The sequence below is a fragment of the Colletotrichum siamense genome (genome assembly GCF_013390195.1).
Source record: "Colletotrichum siamense strain Cg363 chromosome Unknown KSG_Cg363_contig03, whole genome shotgun sequence".
Taxonomy (NCBI): Eukaryota; Fungi; Ascomycota; class Sordariomycetes; order Glomerellales; family Glomerellaceae; genus Colletotrichum; species Colletotrichum siamense.
The window spans coordinates 976,332-989,154 of record NW_023501016.1 but is presented as its reverse complement, the minus strand read 5'-3'; the positions used below and the strand labels follow the sequence as shown (position 1 = coordinate 989,154).

Sequence of the window (12,823 nt, the reverse complement as noted above, 5' to 3'; positions counted from 1 at the left end):
ATCTAACCAAACTTCAAAGTGGGCGTCCTACGTGCGCTGCGCAGATTGCACCGTGTACACATACTAATGACGACATCTTGTGGGCACATTCGAGCAAGTACCGCGTACCTCAGCAAAGATTTCGCACACTGGAATTTTGAGATACTGCGGAACCTACATGCATATTCCCCTCAAACCTTTTCACGTCTATTTGATCCTCAAGTCAGCCTCGCCTCCAGGCAATACGCATTGGGTGACTGATAGCTCCCTGTATTGTCTTCTTTTTCGATCGAGATCGAGTTTTGTTTTCCCATCATGGCATCCGGGAATAACCCGAACACAGTCCACCTGACTGAGCAGGAGGCGGAGCGGATCCGGACCACCGTCCAGAACAACCTAGAAAACCGATCCAAGCAGGCCGGTCAACCCCGGGAGCCGAGAGATGCTCATGGCGCCATCAGCCAGGCTACCGGTGCCTCCCTCATGCAGGACATGGGCAACATGACGGGATCCGGTGGACAAGACACGCTCCCTGCCCTTGGCGTCGGACAGACATACCCGCCATGTGCAGTCTCATTGCGAGACTTGGAGCCAATGACTCTTGCCGATCTCAAAATGGAAACTCATCACACAGGCCGCCGACTCATTGTCAAGCGTGCAGCTCCAGTGGTCACGCACGCCGCCCGATCATGGACTATGGTGCAAGACGAGGAGGCCAAGGAGACGGAGAGGTTGGAAATCTGTCTTCACAAGACGATGCACGGCGAGGAGATCCTTGAGTCGGCAAAGACTTTCGAGATCAAGGAGCCATTTTTTACTCTCACCGAGGAGGGTGAGGCTACTATCCGGATTGACCATCCTTCGGATCTCGTCCCCATCGTGGATGAAGCACCAGGAGCGGACAAGAAATCAGCCGAAGACATGGCTAAGAAGTGCAAGGACTTGGGCAATGAGGCTCTCGGGAAGAAGAAGCTTGGCCTGGCTCGTGCAAGATATACCCAGGGCCTGGAGTTTGCTAAGAAGGATGCGGAGAAGACCGCAGACCTGGCCAGAGATATTGCCCGCAACCGCGCGCATGTGAACCTTTTGCTCAAGCGAAACGATGAAGCCATCGCGGACGCCAAGGCTTCTCTTATTGGAAAGGACGACGAGCGGTCCAAGGAGCTCGACAGCAAGGCTTACTTCCGTGCCGGGACTGGAGCGTACAACCTGGGAGAGTATGAACAAGCAAAGGGCTTCTTCGAGAAGCAACTAGAGCTTGCTCCTGAAGATAAGGGCGCAAAGGCGAACCTCAAGAGACTGGCTCTCCGTCTCAAAGAGCAAACGGAGGGCGGCCACGACTTTGCGAAGATTAAGGCGAGTCTTTCTCGCGCTGCTCCGCGAGCTGATGCGGCCACATTCAACGGCAAGACGGTGGTCAAGGACAGCAAGGGACGCGGACGTGGTCTTTTCGCATCACGCGACATTGGAAATGGCGCAGTCATCATGGTTGAGAAGGCGTCCTCCGTTGTATGGGGCCACGAGAGCGACGCTCTGACAGGAATGACCTACGACGTGCGGGATAAGAAGATCAGGGTATCACCCATTGGCCTCACCAAGGTCATCGCCCAGAACCTCCTGAACAACCCTTCTCGCATCGCAAAGGTCATGGATCTTTACGGCGACTACACCGGAGACGCCAAGGCAAAGACCGAGACCGAAGAAGGCCCGGTTGTGGACGTCTTCAGGATACACGATATTGTCTGCCGCAACGCCTTCGGCGCGGATGATTCGCATCTCGGGGGTGTCTCGAAGCCGAGCACCGGTCTCTGGGTCCGAGCCGCTTACATCAACCACTCTTGCGTCCCCAACGCCAAGCGAGAGTTCGTCGGCGACCTCATGGTGATCCGGTCCCTCCGAAAGATCAAGAAGGGCGAAGAAATCTTCCACAGCTACGACGAGTCCGGCGACTACGAAGCTAGGCAAGCGGCGTTGATGACTACCTGGGGCTTCGAGTGTGGCTGCGCCCTTTGCGCGGCCGAGAAGACTGATGAACCTGCTGTGAGGAAGAAGAGGAACGAGCTGGTGGCCGAGGCAAATGACTTCATTAGCAAGACGCACCCGTCTAACAACAAGCGTCTGACGGTTCTGAAGGCTCAACGTCTCGCCACCGCGATCGACGAGACCTATGCTGATGAGAAGTTCAAGGGGCTGTCTCGTCCGGCATCGGCGGGTATCCGGGATTGGCTTGCTAGAGCAGCCCAGTAGATGGCAATAAATCGAAGAAGTTAAAGCCGAGTAACGAGATTTCTCCAGTGCGAAGGTTGATGATTGGCATTGAATCGGGAATGAGTATTGGTTATTCCCAGCGGAGATCTCGGAGGGTCATGGCTTGCGTGTTTGTGATCTTCCCGCATTGTTGACTAAACCATCAAAGACCAAGATGAGAAAGTTTTCTTCAGGCAGTCATGGGACTGGCGGGTACTTGCTCCGCAAGCAGCCAGAAAACCTCAAGTTAGAAGTCAGCCGCGCGGCCTTTTTGCGCGATATCTCGGATACTGTCCGGATTATGGATCACTTGTTCAGCCTTACAGTATGCTAGCTGCAGAAGCCGAGCTTCTCCGAATCTTTCGGTTGAAGCCTAGGCCCCGGATGGCAGGTGCAACTAGCATCGTGGGCATTGCTGCTGTGATCAATGCTGTCAGCAAGCCAAGACTTAAAGTCTCGAAATACCACTCTATCTTCCCATCCTTCATGGATATAAATAAGGGTTCAACATGGCAGGTGGCTAGGGGTCTAGACTCCAGTATATAGACTTGGCAGGCTCCGGTTCATCCGTTCCTCCGAGGCGTCGCTTCGGGCATATACCCATGTTCGGCTGCCATCGTGACCCTGAACGGCCGCGCCGGCCTCAAAAAATATCACCGAGACTCGAATCCACAATTCTTCAGAGCAACAAGACCGTTATGTACCCCGCACGAATCCCCCACATTCACCCGTAACCATTCCATTTTGCCAAGAACTTCGCAATGGACTCGCCCGTACGCCAAGAGGGTTGCCAAGACAAAATCATCCAGTTCTCCCCTTTTTCTCCATGTTTTAAGACTTACACAGCCTTTTAAAGCCAAGAAAACGCAACCTTTGGACGAAACAAAGTTGTTTCGATGCGCATTTTTTCCAAGTCTTCGTTCCGAGAACAAGCCGGAACAGCAATGGACGCTCAGACCATGGATTCTCGCCACTCATCTCGGTGAAAAGCCGTTAAACGAGTGCAACCGAGTCAGTGGCCCTTACCAGATTAACGGGTTGTCGCGATGACAGGCGACGGAGTGGCAGCCCTCTTTGAGCCTTTTCAGCGTCCCTGACGAGGGTGGTCCCAGGGCGCTGCCGCGAGTTTAATTGCTTGGCATAAGCGAGCCCACCCCGGAACCCATGCCGTTCGCTCTTGCGTGCGTGATTCTTCATATTAGACTTTCTTGGGTGGTCCTTGAGCCACCTTCCGGATTGACAACCTTCAGATGCCCCGACCTATCACGTAGGGCTGTGCAGTTTACCCAGTCAGGCATCAGGGCACACCCGCGCGGTTGGATTGCGGAAGATGGGACCTTGCTGGAGGGAACTTTGGGAATGAACCTGACTTAAAAGCTGCTGAACGGCCGGTCTTCGCTCCGAATCATGTAGCTAGTCATACCTTTATCTGTCTCTCGTTCATCCGCGTCCTGAGCTTAAACCTAGTTTCGACTCAGTCTTGAAAGCTGTTTGCTCTTCAGAAGTCTCTCATTAATCACATACCTGTCAACTTCAAGATGGTCAACGCCACCGAAATCATTGCCGTCCTGGCAGGAACTTACACCCTCCTCAACACCTCTGCGTAAGTCAGCTCAGCTAGCTGCCGGCTCCCGCCTGGATACCGACAGTTTGGCTCACACTAGACTTGTACAGGACTAGCAATGGCGTTCCCGTCGAGGACCGTGTCTACGGTTCCAACCCTGTCGGCATCCTCACATACAGCAAGTCCGGCTACGTAACAGCCACCATTACATCGACCGACCCCGAAGACCGCCCGGCCAACCTCACATTCCCTTACGAAGACAGCCAAACCGACGCGGATTGGGCTCAGGTCGGCAGACACTCGATTGGATACGCAGGCGTTATGCGTATCAGCGACGCCTTCCCCGCCACTCTCACAACCGGTCAAGTCATCCACGGCCCGTTGACCGTTGCCAACATCCCTTCCATGGTTGGCACCGAGGCGAGACGCAACTACACATTGTTTGAAGACGGCAAGGTTCTCCTTATTGCGTCGCAAAGAGATGGTGGCAACCGTGGAGAGCTGTGGTGGAGAAGACTGGATTGAATACCCCTTTCGTGTTTGTGTATTGTTAGCAGAGTTCATTTCCTGTACAAATTCAAGCATCAGCGTATTTGATCACTCACATCCTGTCGGGAATTGGTATCATCCGGGACACGATATTGACTTCAGCAACATGGAGCATGCACAATTGACACGCCTGTTAACATCTCAACCCGAAAGAAAGACGAAGACTTACTAAGGGTGCTCTCAATTTGAGAAATAGCCATGGTATGAGTGGGAAGACATCTTCGCATCCTAGACTAGTCTCCTGGCCCATCCAATACTGATGCAACACTCACCGGGACTCATGCTATGTTTGGATGCTAAAAGAATATGCCATTGAGATGGTAAGTATGTACATGAACCCAAGACCCAGCCACAATATCCCAAGCCCCTGCCAACGATCACTATCCCCTCAGTAAATAACGGGCCAATCCGAATCATAGCGAATGAGGTTGATTCCCAAGAGCGCGGCGTTTGCACTGTTGTAGTAGTGGTAAACAAACACATCAGCATCCGTGTCTGTGAAGACGGCAGGATGGCCAGGACCATAGATCGAGCCATGAGTAGCCATCACCTCAGTTCCACCACCGTTCATCATTTGCACACCACTCTTGTCGACATAAGGACCCGTCACGCTGGTGGACCGACCGACCATGGTGCGATAAGTGCTGGCAGCACCGTTGCAGCATCTGTCGAAAGACACCCACAGGTAGTAATAGTTTCCGTGGCGAGTAATGAAGGGTGCTTCGATGGCGCCGTCAGCAACGGTGCGGCGGGCAAGAGAGACGAGGTTCGTGCCGGAGCGCTTTCCGGTGCTCGGGTTGATGGAGATCATCTTGATGCCCGTCCAGAAAGAGCCGAAGGACAACCACCAGTTTCCTGACGGGTCCACGTAGAGGTTGGGGTCGATGGCGTTGTAGTCGACGGAGCTTGATGATTCAATCACTAGACCTTGGTTGGTCCACGATCCTGACGCGCCCGTGCTGCTCGTCGCCAGGAAAATGGCGGACTTCTGAGATCCGAACGTCGAGGCGGAGTAGTACATGTAGTACTGTCCGTTGCGGTAGGAGATGTCTGGGGCCCAAAGGTTGGTGTCGCCGCCCGTGTAAGCCGTCGTCCACGATGCGCCATTCGGGAACGCAGCGCCGGCATCGCGCCAGACAGTGCGATCGGTGGAAGTCTTGAGCGCGATGTTCGTTCCGGTGTGGGCCATGAGATATGTGCCGCTGCTAGTCTTGACAACACTTGGGTCGTGGACATTGATGCTGCCAGAGACCGCGCCCGGGTTGGGGTATGCTGCATTAGCACCCGGGGCTATGGAAACGACAGCAAGGAAGCTGCCGATCAGCTGCTTCCACATGGGCAACATCTTGAATAGAGTTGTGGGGTCCTTCGCCGATCTTCGTGGTAGCTCTGAAGTGGCTGATTTCTCAAGGACTCGCTACTTCGACGCCTGAGAGACCAGCAACGTGGGTCAAGGAACAAGGTAAAGAAGGAATTGATCGCCTGGGGTTGAAACAAAAATGGCAAATAGCCGTCGAAACATCGTCTTTTTGTATCTCTGTTGTCACGGTACTCTTATTTTCCGTATGGCTGCCACGCGCGCTATGCGCAACATACGCGGTCATCTTGCCCACGAAGCGCCCCACGGAAGAATTACTCACAACGGAGACTCTGGTTCCGTTTCGTGGGGAGAGAAGCGCGCCATTCAGATATCACGGCAGTGAGAGCGGGATGTGACATCTTGGCAAGCAGCCAAGGCCGGTACCGGATTAGGAAGGAACGAGCCGCGTGACTGCTTCTTCCACGAATCGAAACTTGACAGTGACCTATGGAGCTAGTCGTTGACATGGATGGATATGTGATGGCCACTGTCAAATCCAAGGCAAAGTTGTGTGCATGGGATGTAATTGAGTGTTTTCTTCGGCTTTTTACCAATCTTAGATTTTCAGGGGCACTCTGCTGTGTGGGTGGTGGGATATACCAGTATTCTCTATTCCGTCCAAAATCTTGCTGAGGTGTTCGCCAAGAATTTGTTCTTCCGTCTCCAACGAGTTTCCCATGTTCTTTGTGAAGTCGGCTTCATGTAATCTGATTTCGCCTCTTACTGTGATGTCGCTGTTTACCTGTCCTACTTAGCAACAGCTGTGAGCACCTGAACATCATGACACAAGTAGGACAACATGTTGCCTTGATAATCATCTTCATCGATATCGGTATCACCCGGGTTGAAGTTGCTCGCGTCGTAATCATCGTAGCTCCAAAAGCTTTTGACAGACTCCACAAAGTCCAGGGCATTCCTACCCTGCTGCGAATGAGTAATATCGCTCGAGGTCACTCTGTAGTACCTCTTTTCATCGGTTTCGAACTCGCAATGAGTCAAGTTCTCAATGTCCACCTGGTCAGCTATCCCACGATCAATGAGAAATAGTCTCATAGGCCGATATAGATGTGCAGCATCCCTCAACGCATGAAGAAAGCAGGCTCGACTGCCGCCTGCCGCCTGCCTCCTGCAAGAATACAACATTCCTTATTCGGTTGTCAAACTGCCATGGGGCGTCGTATTCAAATGCAATCTGCGGAACAACATCATTATGGCCCGCCACTGCGGCCCAGAAAGGCAATTCGTAGGGCCGATAATGGCGCACGTCATCGGCATAAAGTCCTGAACCAATGTATTGTTTGTCTGTGATGTGAAAACAGATAAGATCTTGAAGTGGATAAACCAGAAACGACATGTCTTCGTTCTCGAGTCGACAGTGTCCGAGTCTAGACACGCGTAAATGTTCAAATCCGGGAGAGCTTAAACCTTTTGATTGAAGTAGCTTAAGTCTCTCCTGCTTGCAGATCTCGATCTTGTAGTGCCGTTTGACGACTTCTCTTGATTCTTTACAAGCAGTCCAGAGCCCTGCATCGAGTGCGTAATCAGATTCATTGCCTTCCAGCCACGAAGGGATTGATAGAAAACTTGGGGCGGCAAGAACATACGTATCATCTTCGAAAAACGCGTATGCCGGTTGACAATCGACGGGTTTGGCGTAGTATTTATTGTAACAGATACCAAAGAACTGCACACCGGCACGAGAGGGTCGGATGGCGAATTTCCATATTTCTAATCGTATCTCAGCTGGAAGCTTCGAAAAGTAGGTGAACTTGCCTGGCATTTTCCGTGACTGGTGAGTAATCAGCGAAGAGCGAGTGTTGATACGAGGTCGGTATTGCTCTGTCGACGGTGCTAAAGCTGGGCAATACGTAGCTTGTTCTGGTGTGGTCGAGGTTTTCCATGATTCTGTCGAGATCTATGACTCTTTTAACCTAAGCCCTTGCCATTTCGGAGATGCCTCCAGTGGGTGGGTCATTCACATGTTGTTAACGGATTCGAACGTCAAGGTGTGACCTTTACAAGCGATTTGAGAGAACTCAAGGTTTAAGTTTGATTGTCATGAGGCAATATTAACATTTCAGAAGTATAGAACTATTTACTTGGTTAAGTGCAAAAACTCTACTCAATAGCCTTCTGCACATACTTGTCCTGCCACGAGCGCTCATTCGTAGGTGGCAAGGCGCGGCGAGATACAGTACCACGAGAGTGCAGAGCAGCAGCCGCAAGGTAGTTTCTGCGTCTAACCGCGGCTTCCTCGCTGACATCCCTCTTCTCAATGCCACCGTAGGCACACTTGGCGCCATTGAAGGCAGCGTTGGCGGCCGCCTTCCAGACCTCGGTGACGTCGTTGACCATCGGCAGAGTCCAGTACAGACGGCAGTCAGTGATCTCCTTCACGAATTGCGCAGGGATGCCATCCTCGACGTTGTCTCTCAGAATCTGGTCACGGACGTTGACAGCAGCGGCCAAGCTGCGGTTCAGAGGGAGATCACTGTAGGTGGCGAAAGCAGCCTTCTGCTTGTCGGTGGTGGCGTAGGGGAGGAGGTCGGTGGAGAAGCCGTAGATAGAGCTCCAGTCGAGGACCTGGGAGCCCTTGATACCACCGACGCCCTCAATTCCGCCTTCCTTGGGGCGACCACCCATGGCGATTGACTTGACACCACCGTGGATGCGAAGGAACTCGGAGGCGATAGTGCAAGTTGAGGCGCAGACACCGTCGTACAGGATGATGATGTTGTCAGCCTCGAAAGGCTGTGCAACGTTGGTCAGGTTGCCGTAGCCAGTAATTTCGATGCCCAGACCGAAGGTGGCGTTGACCGTCGTCAGAGGGTCGTTCAGGTTCCAGCGCATGAGGTTGGTGTACGACGTGTTCTGGAACACCTGGGGGTCAAACTTGTCCTCGAACGAGCTGAAGCCTTCGTTGGAGATGTTGTAGTCGTAGCGCCAGTTGAACCAGGACTCAGAGTAGCTGGTGACCAGGTCAATGTTGGCGTTGTTGGTGGCATTGGGCTCGTTGGAGATCCGAGAAACGATTTCAGCCGCAGCGTTGAAGCCATCATTCTCCTTCCAGCGGGAGTTGCCCTCCTGGACAGTGTGGGGGAAGAGCTGGCGGAAGAAGTCGTAGCCCTGGAGAATGTAGCCACCGCCGTTCTGCTGGAAGTCGATCACGAGCTTAGTCTTGCCGGCGGCGAGAGCGGCCGTGTAGAAGTCGCGAGCGGCGGCCTGGAACTCCGCGGGGCTCTCGCTCTCAAAGGCAGTGAGAACAATGACAGCAACGTCATCAAGGCCTTCGCCTTCCAGGTAGTATCCAGAAACGATGCCATCGGGAGTGGTGACAATGGGGGAAGGGTATCCCGGGAGAAGGTCGCTGGAGCCAGAGCCAGTGGATGGGGTTGTGCTTGATGGAGCGTCGACAGCAGGGCTCAGCGGGTTGCAGAACTTTGCATAGAAAGATGGCCCGTCAACGACTCCAGTCAAAGCTTTCTTGACAGTCGCGTGGTTCTCGAAGGTGACTTCCGTGCCGTTGGCGAATGTAATCGTGGTGTTGGCGCCCTGGTAGACATAACTGCTCGTGTTAGTTGAGATGGTAGTTTACGCGTGAAGCTTAAACTTACCGAATGCGACCGCCTGAGCTGAAGTATCCCTTTCCACCGGTTGTGGCATACAGAGACTGCTCGAAGAAGACGGAGTTGTACGCGGAATCAGCGTCACGGTTCCAGTTCGCCTTGTTGATGGTCTCGTCGAGGTATGTAGCGGCATCAATGCCGTTGATAAGCTTAACCTCAGAAGCAGTTTCTGGGGACGAAACAACCTCCTCTGAAATTGAGTTAGAAATGCACTGACGAAAAAGGGGAGGCTCGAGCTTATCTTACCATAGATCTTAATTACTGGCAGGGATGAGCCATCCTCGCTAATGGAGACGAGCGCTCGCTCGCGGGTCCACTCGAAAACAGCAGTCAAGAGGTCCGGATAGTACACGAAGTGACCATCATGCCCAGGTCCAAAGACTTCATTGTACAGAGCAGATTGGAAAGCGTACTCGCTGGTGTAAACGTCGGCTTCGAGGTTGCTTCGGACCTTCTCCAAGGCAGCGAACATGTCATAGGCCGGGAAGTCATAGTCGGCAGGGGGATCGGCCTTGTATGTAGCGTCTCCACAACAGTCAGCACTCTCCTGAACCGATCACACATGCCGGGATCGGAGCTCACCGCTCTGCCATTCGAGGTAAGGCACGATTGAGTCGACCAAGTCAATGGCCTCCTGCTTCCCAAGGGGAACTGAGTTCAGACAGTCATAAGCCAGCTGAGCGGGCACAGTCGGCGTGACTGTGGGTGCAGCAGCCTGCTGAGAAGCCCAAGCAGCGCTGACAGCAGCACAAGGCTCAGTCGACGAAGGCACCGATGCGGTGGTCGTCGAGTTGGAAAGAGCAGCAACACTGCCCAGCAAAGCTGGCGCGGCAACAAAGGAGCTTCGCATCTTAAAGTCGGCTCAGAACAACTTGGCTATCGATCAGGGCTACCGGAGGAAGCTGACCTCTTGCTCACTGGACGACGCGACAGTCCCGCGTTCTTATGTCTCTCAGCCGTTCTCCATCTTGTCGTCGTCATCCACTTTCCTTCAGGACTGAGCCGTGGTCGTCTCCAGTGCTCCCGATGTCACCATCGCCTGCCATCGTGCGTTAAGTGGGCGTTCATCCCAATCGCATGAGCTTGTTTTGTCGACACCACATGAGCCGCTAGCTTCACTTGGCAGGTCGATGTGCAAGGTCACCCCCAGACTGGGGCCGCCCCTGGCGCTTGGCCTGCATACGAGCGACTCTCATCTCCAGAGTGCACCTTTGTTGGAGCTAAGGTCAGGATTATCACGGATATGTCGGCTGTTGAGCTGCCGGTACTGCATGTTGGAGGCGGCCGACGGACTTCTAATGCCGTTCTAGGTCCGTGATATGAGATTTCTTTTTGCCGTTATTTCTGGTAATATTGTTGGCTCTTGACGTGATCACCGCGCGATAAGAGAAGTGGGGAGTGATTGGCCGCTGAACCCCGGCGCGAACAAAAGATCCCCTTCCCGATGCCCGCGTGTGCCAGCATGCGGCTTGTGGGTTGAGATGCCTCGGCCCGTCAACCGAACCTGCAGACTCGAATCTCACGGATAGGACTTCCCAAAGAATTCTCAATTGGCAGGTGGTGAGCAGAGATTATTGATGAGGGGCTTTGCGGCCTGAGATTGCCCAAATCATGATTCGTGTTTGCACTAACAGATTTAGTCCTCACTCATAGGAGGTCCTCATTCTCTTTACTGCGTTGGCCACCGACTACCACTGTGTTACTCAAGACCCATCAACAGCTACCTAACCTCGAGCGCCCGTTGTCTCCCATCATTGGGCAAGGTTATTCATTGAAAGTCATAACACCCAAGAGCTGTTGAGGCTCATTGCATTTCACAGTACACTTGATACAATAGGTACACGGAATGACACAATGGTCAATGTTGATATAATGAGACCACCTAATTTTCCTGTGACTGCACGGCTGTATTTTCTGTGTCCTTAAGTGTTCCCACGTTATCGACGACGATAGTAGCGACGAAGGTGATAACGACGACGACGGCAACGACAGCGACGATAGAAGCGACGACGACGCCGGTGAGGTAGAGTATAGCCACAGGAAAATTAGTCGCTCTACCATAGGAAAAATACGCGGTCTCGATATAATAAGGATTATAGGACCAGTACAGTAGCACTTTCACCCCAGGTAGCCCGCCAGAAGTGTCTGCGCCGTTGCTGCAGCATATAATCCATAGTAACCTTCATTAGTTTTGCAGCCTAGTTGTCTCATTCCGATCATCATCTACCCTCGAGCGGCCAAGCCTACCCGACAAACGATCCAAATACGTAACATCCTCTGCTCTCTGGTGTTTGCTCAGGACTACGTGACTAGCATGGCTAGCTCCAATCTTCATCATAGCCCACGCATCCAGTTTCGTGTCTACCAAATCAGACCTTCGTGCCGCATACGCTGCAAACAGAGACAACGCAACCAGGTGCACTGCCAACAAAATGCTGATCGTGATCATCCCGGCCAGTGACATAGAAGGGATTACGGTGTCCAAGCCTTGGTCACGGTTGACCTCCACGGAGTTTCCATTCGTTTGGTGTTGGAGCCAGGCCTGGTTCGCTATAAATGCAGCACGAGTGAAGATGTTTTTGATCGTCCCTCTAACATTTTTTGCGTCATCCTGGAAATAGAAAAAGCTAGAGAACCATTTTGACATGTTGTATTTCAATCTGGGCTCGTTGCTGATGTCTGCGCTTGTGGTGCATAATATTTCTTGTGATTTGTATCCCTCGTCTTCAAGTAAGAGTCCGAGGGGGTTGAGATATATGCAAGTGGAAGAAGCCGTGGTGTTTGATGTGACGTTTAGGTTCACAAACGTTGAAGAGTTGGACAACCTAGTGTCCAAGAAGGACTTTCGGCCGAAGAGCGCGAGTACAACCGTAAGCAGGGGTCCTTTGTTGGGGACCCTTTCTAGCACATTGGGCTCCCACGGATCTATCCCAAGAAGGATGCGTTCGTCATGGTATAATGGGCTGGTTTTGAAGCATAAGTACCGTAAACCAACCAACCATATGACAAGGCTCAGACTTACATGCTATCATCTCCACCATCTTTATCTTTCAACATGAAGTCGTTGTATACTGATACTTGCTTTTCACAGCCTGTGTGGCATGCACCTTCAGGACCGAATGGGTCTTTGTCAAGCAAATCGCCAGCTGTTTGATTCCATTCGTTTGGTAGCTGAAAGTATCCCGCTGTGGTACTCATACTGATCTTCCAGTACGAAATCTTCGGCTCCTTTTGCTCAAAGCTAATGTTGAGATACAGGTTCTCTGTAAAAGTCTGTCGATCCCTTGTCCGCTTCCACGGAGTGGTGGTGAGATTGCCCGGCATGCATATTTGGATCGAAACCGGTGGATATCCAGGATAGCTCGTACCGCCACCTTCAGTGAAGTAACTTGCCCAGAAAGATCCAGGCATTGTCTCACAAGACCTCGGGAAGTCTTCTGCAGTCATCAAAGCCACATCTGTTGTGGAGTTGATGCGGGGGATGAACTGACGGATAAG

The 12,823-nt window shown here is 52.5% G+C and overlaps 4 protein-coding genes across 4 annotated transcripts; 2 read left to right on the top strand and 2 right to left on the bottom strand.

Moving 5' to 3' along the window:
• Nucleotides 1-294: 294 nt before the first annotated feature.
• On the top strand, nucleotides 295-2,226 carry smyd2-a (N-lysine methyltransferase SMYD2-A; the record flags this gene model as incomplete). Its single annotated transcript, XM_036636109.1, has 1 exon — nucleotides 295-2,226. One exon carries the CDS (start codon nucleotides 295-297, stop codon nucleotides 2,224-2,226), a length of 1,932 nt encoding a protein of 643 aa, XP_036497532.1.
• Nucleotides 2,227-3,764: 1,538 nt separating this feature from the next.
• Nucleotides 3,765-4,315, top strand: CGCS363_v004259 (uncharacterized protein; the record flags this gene model as incomplete). The annotated part of the gene is made up of 2 exons (XM_036636108.1): nucleotides 3,765-3,829; nucleotides 3,901-4,315. 2 exons carry the CDS (start codon nucleotides 3,765-3,767, stop codon nucleotides 4,313-4,315), a joined length of 480 nt encoding a protein of 159 aa, XP_036498333.1.
• A 412-nt stretch (nucleotides 4,316-4,727) lies between these two features.
• On the bottom strand, nucleotides 4,728-5,684 carry abn-ts (Intracellular endo-alpha-(1->5)-L-arabinanase; the record flags this gene model as incomplete). The annotated part of the gene is made up of 1 exon (XM_036636107.1): nucleotides 4,728-5,684. The coding sequence occupies one exon, from the start codon at nucleotides 5,682-5,684 to the stop codon at nucleotides 4,728-4,730; it is 957 nt and encodes a 318-aa protein (XP_036498334.1).
• A 2,133-nt stretch (nucleotides 5,685-7,817) lies between these two features.
• ustP-4 (Peptidase S41 family protein ustP) lies at nucleotides 7,818-10,175 on the bottom strand (the record flags this gene model as incomplete). The annotated part of the gene is made up of 4 exons (XM_036636106.1): nucleotides 7,818-9,264; nucleotides 9,314-9,515; nucleotides 9,572-9,850; nucleotides 9,908-10,175. 4 exons carry the CDS (start codon nucleotides 10,173-10,175, stop codon nucleotides 7,818-7,820), a joined length of 2,196 nt encoding a protein of 731 aa, XP_036498323.1.
• Nucleotides 10,176-12,823: the final 2,648 nt, after the last annotated feature.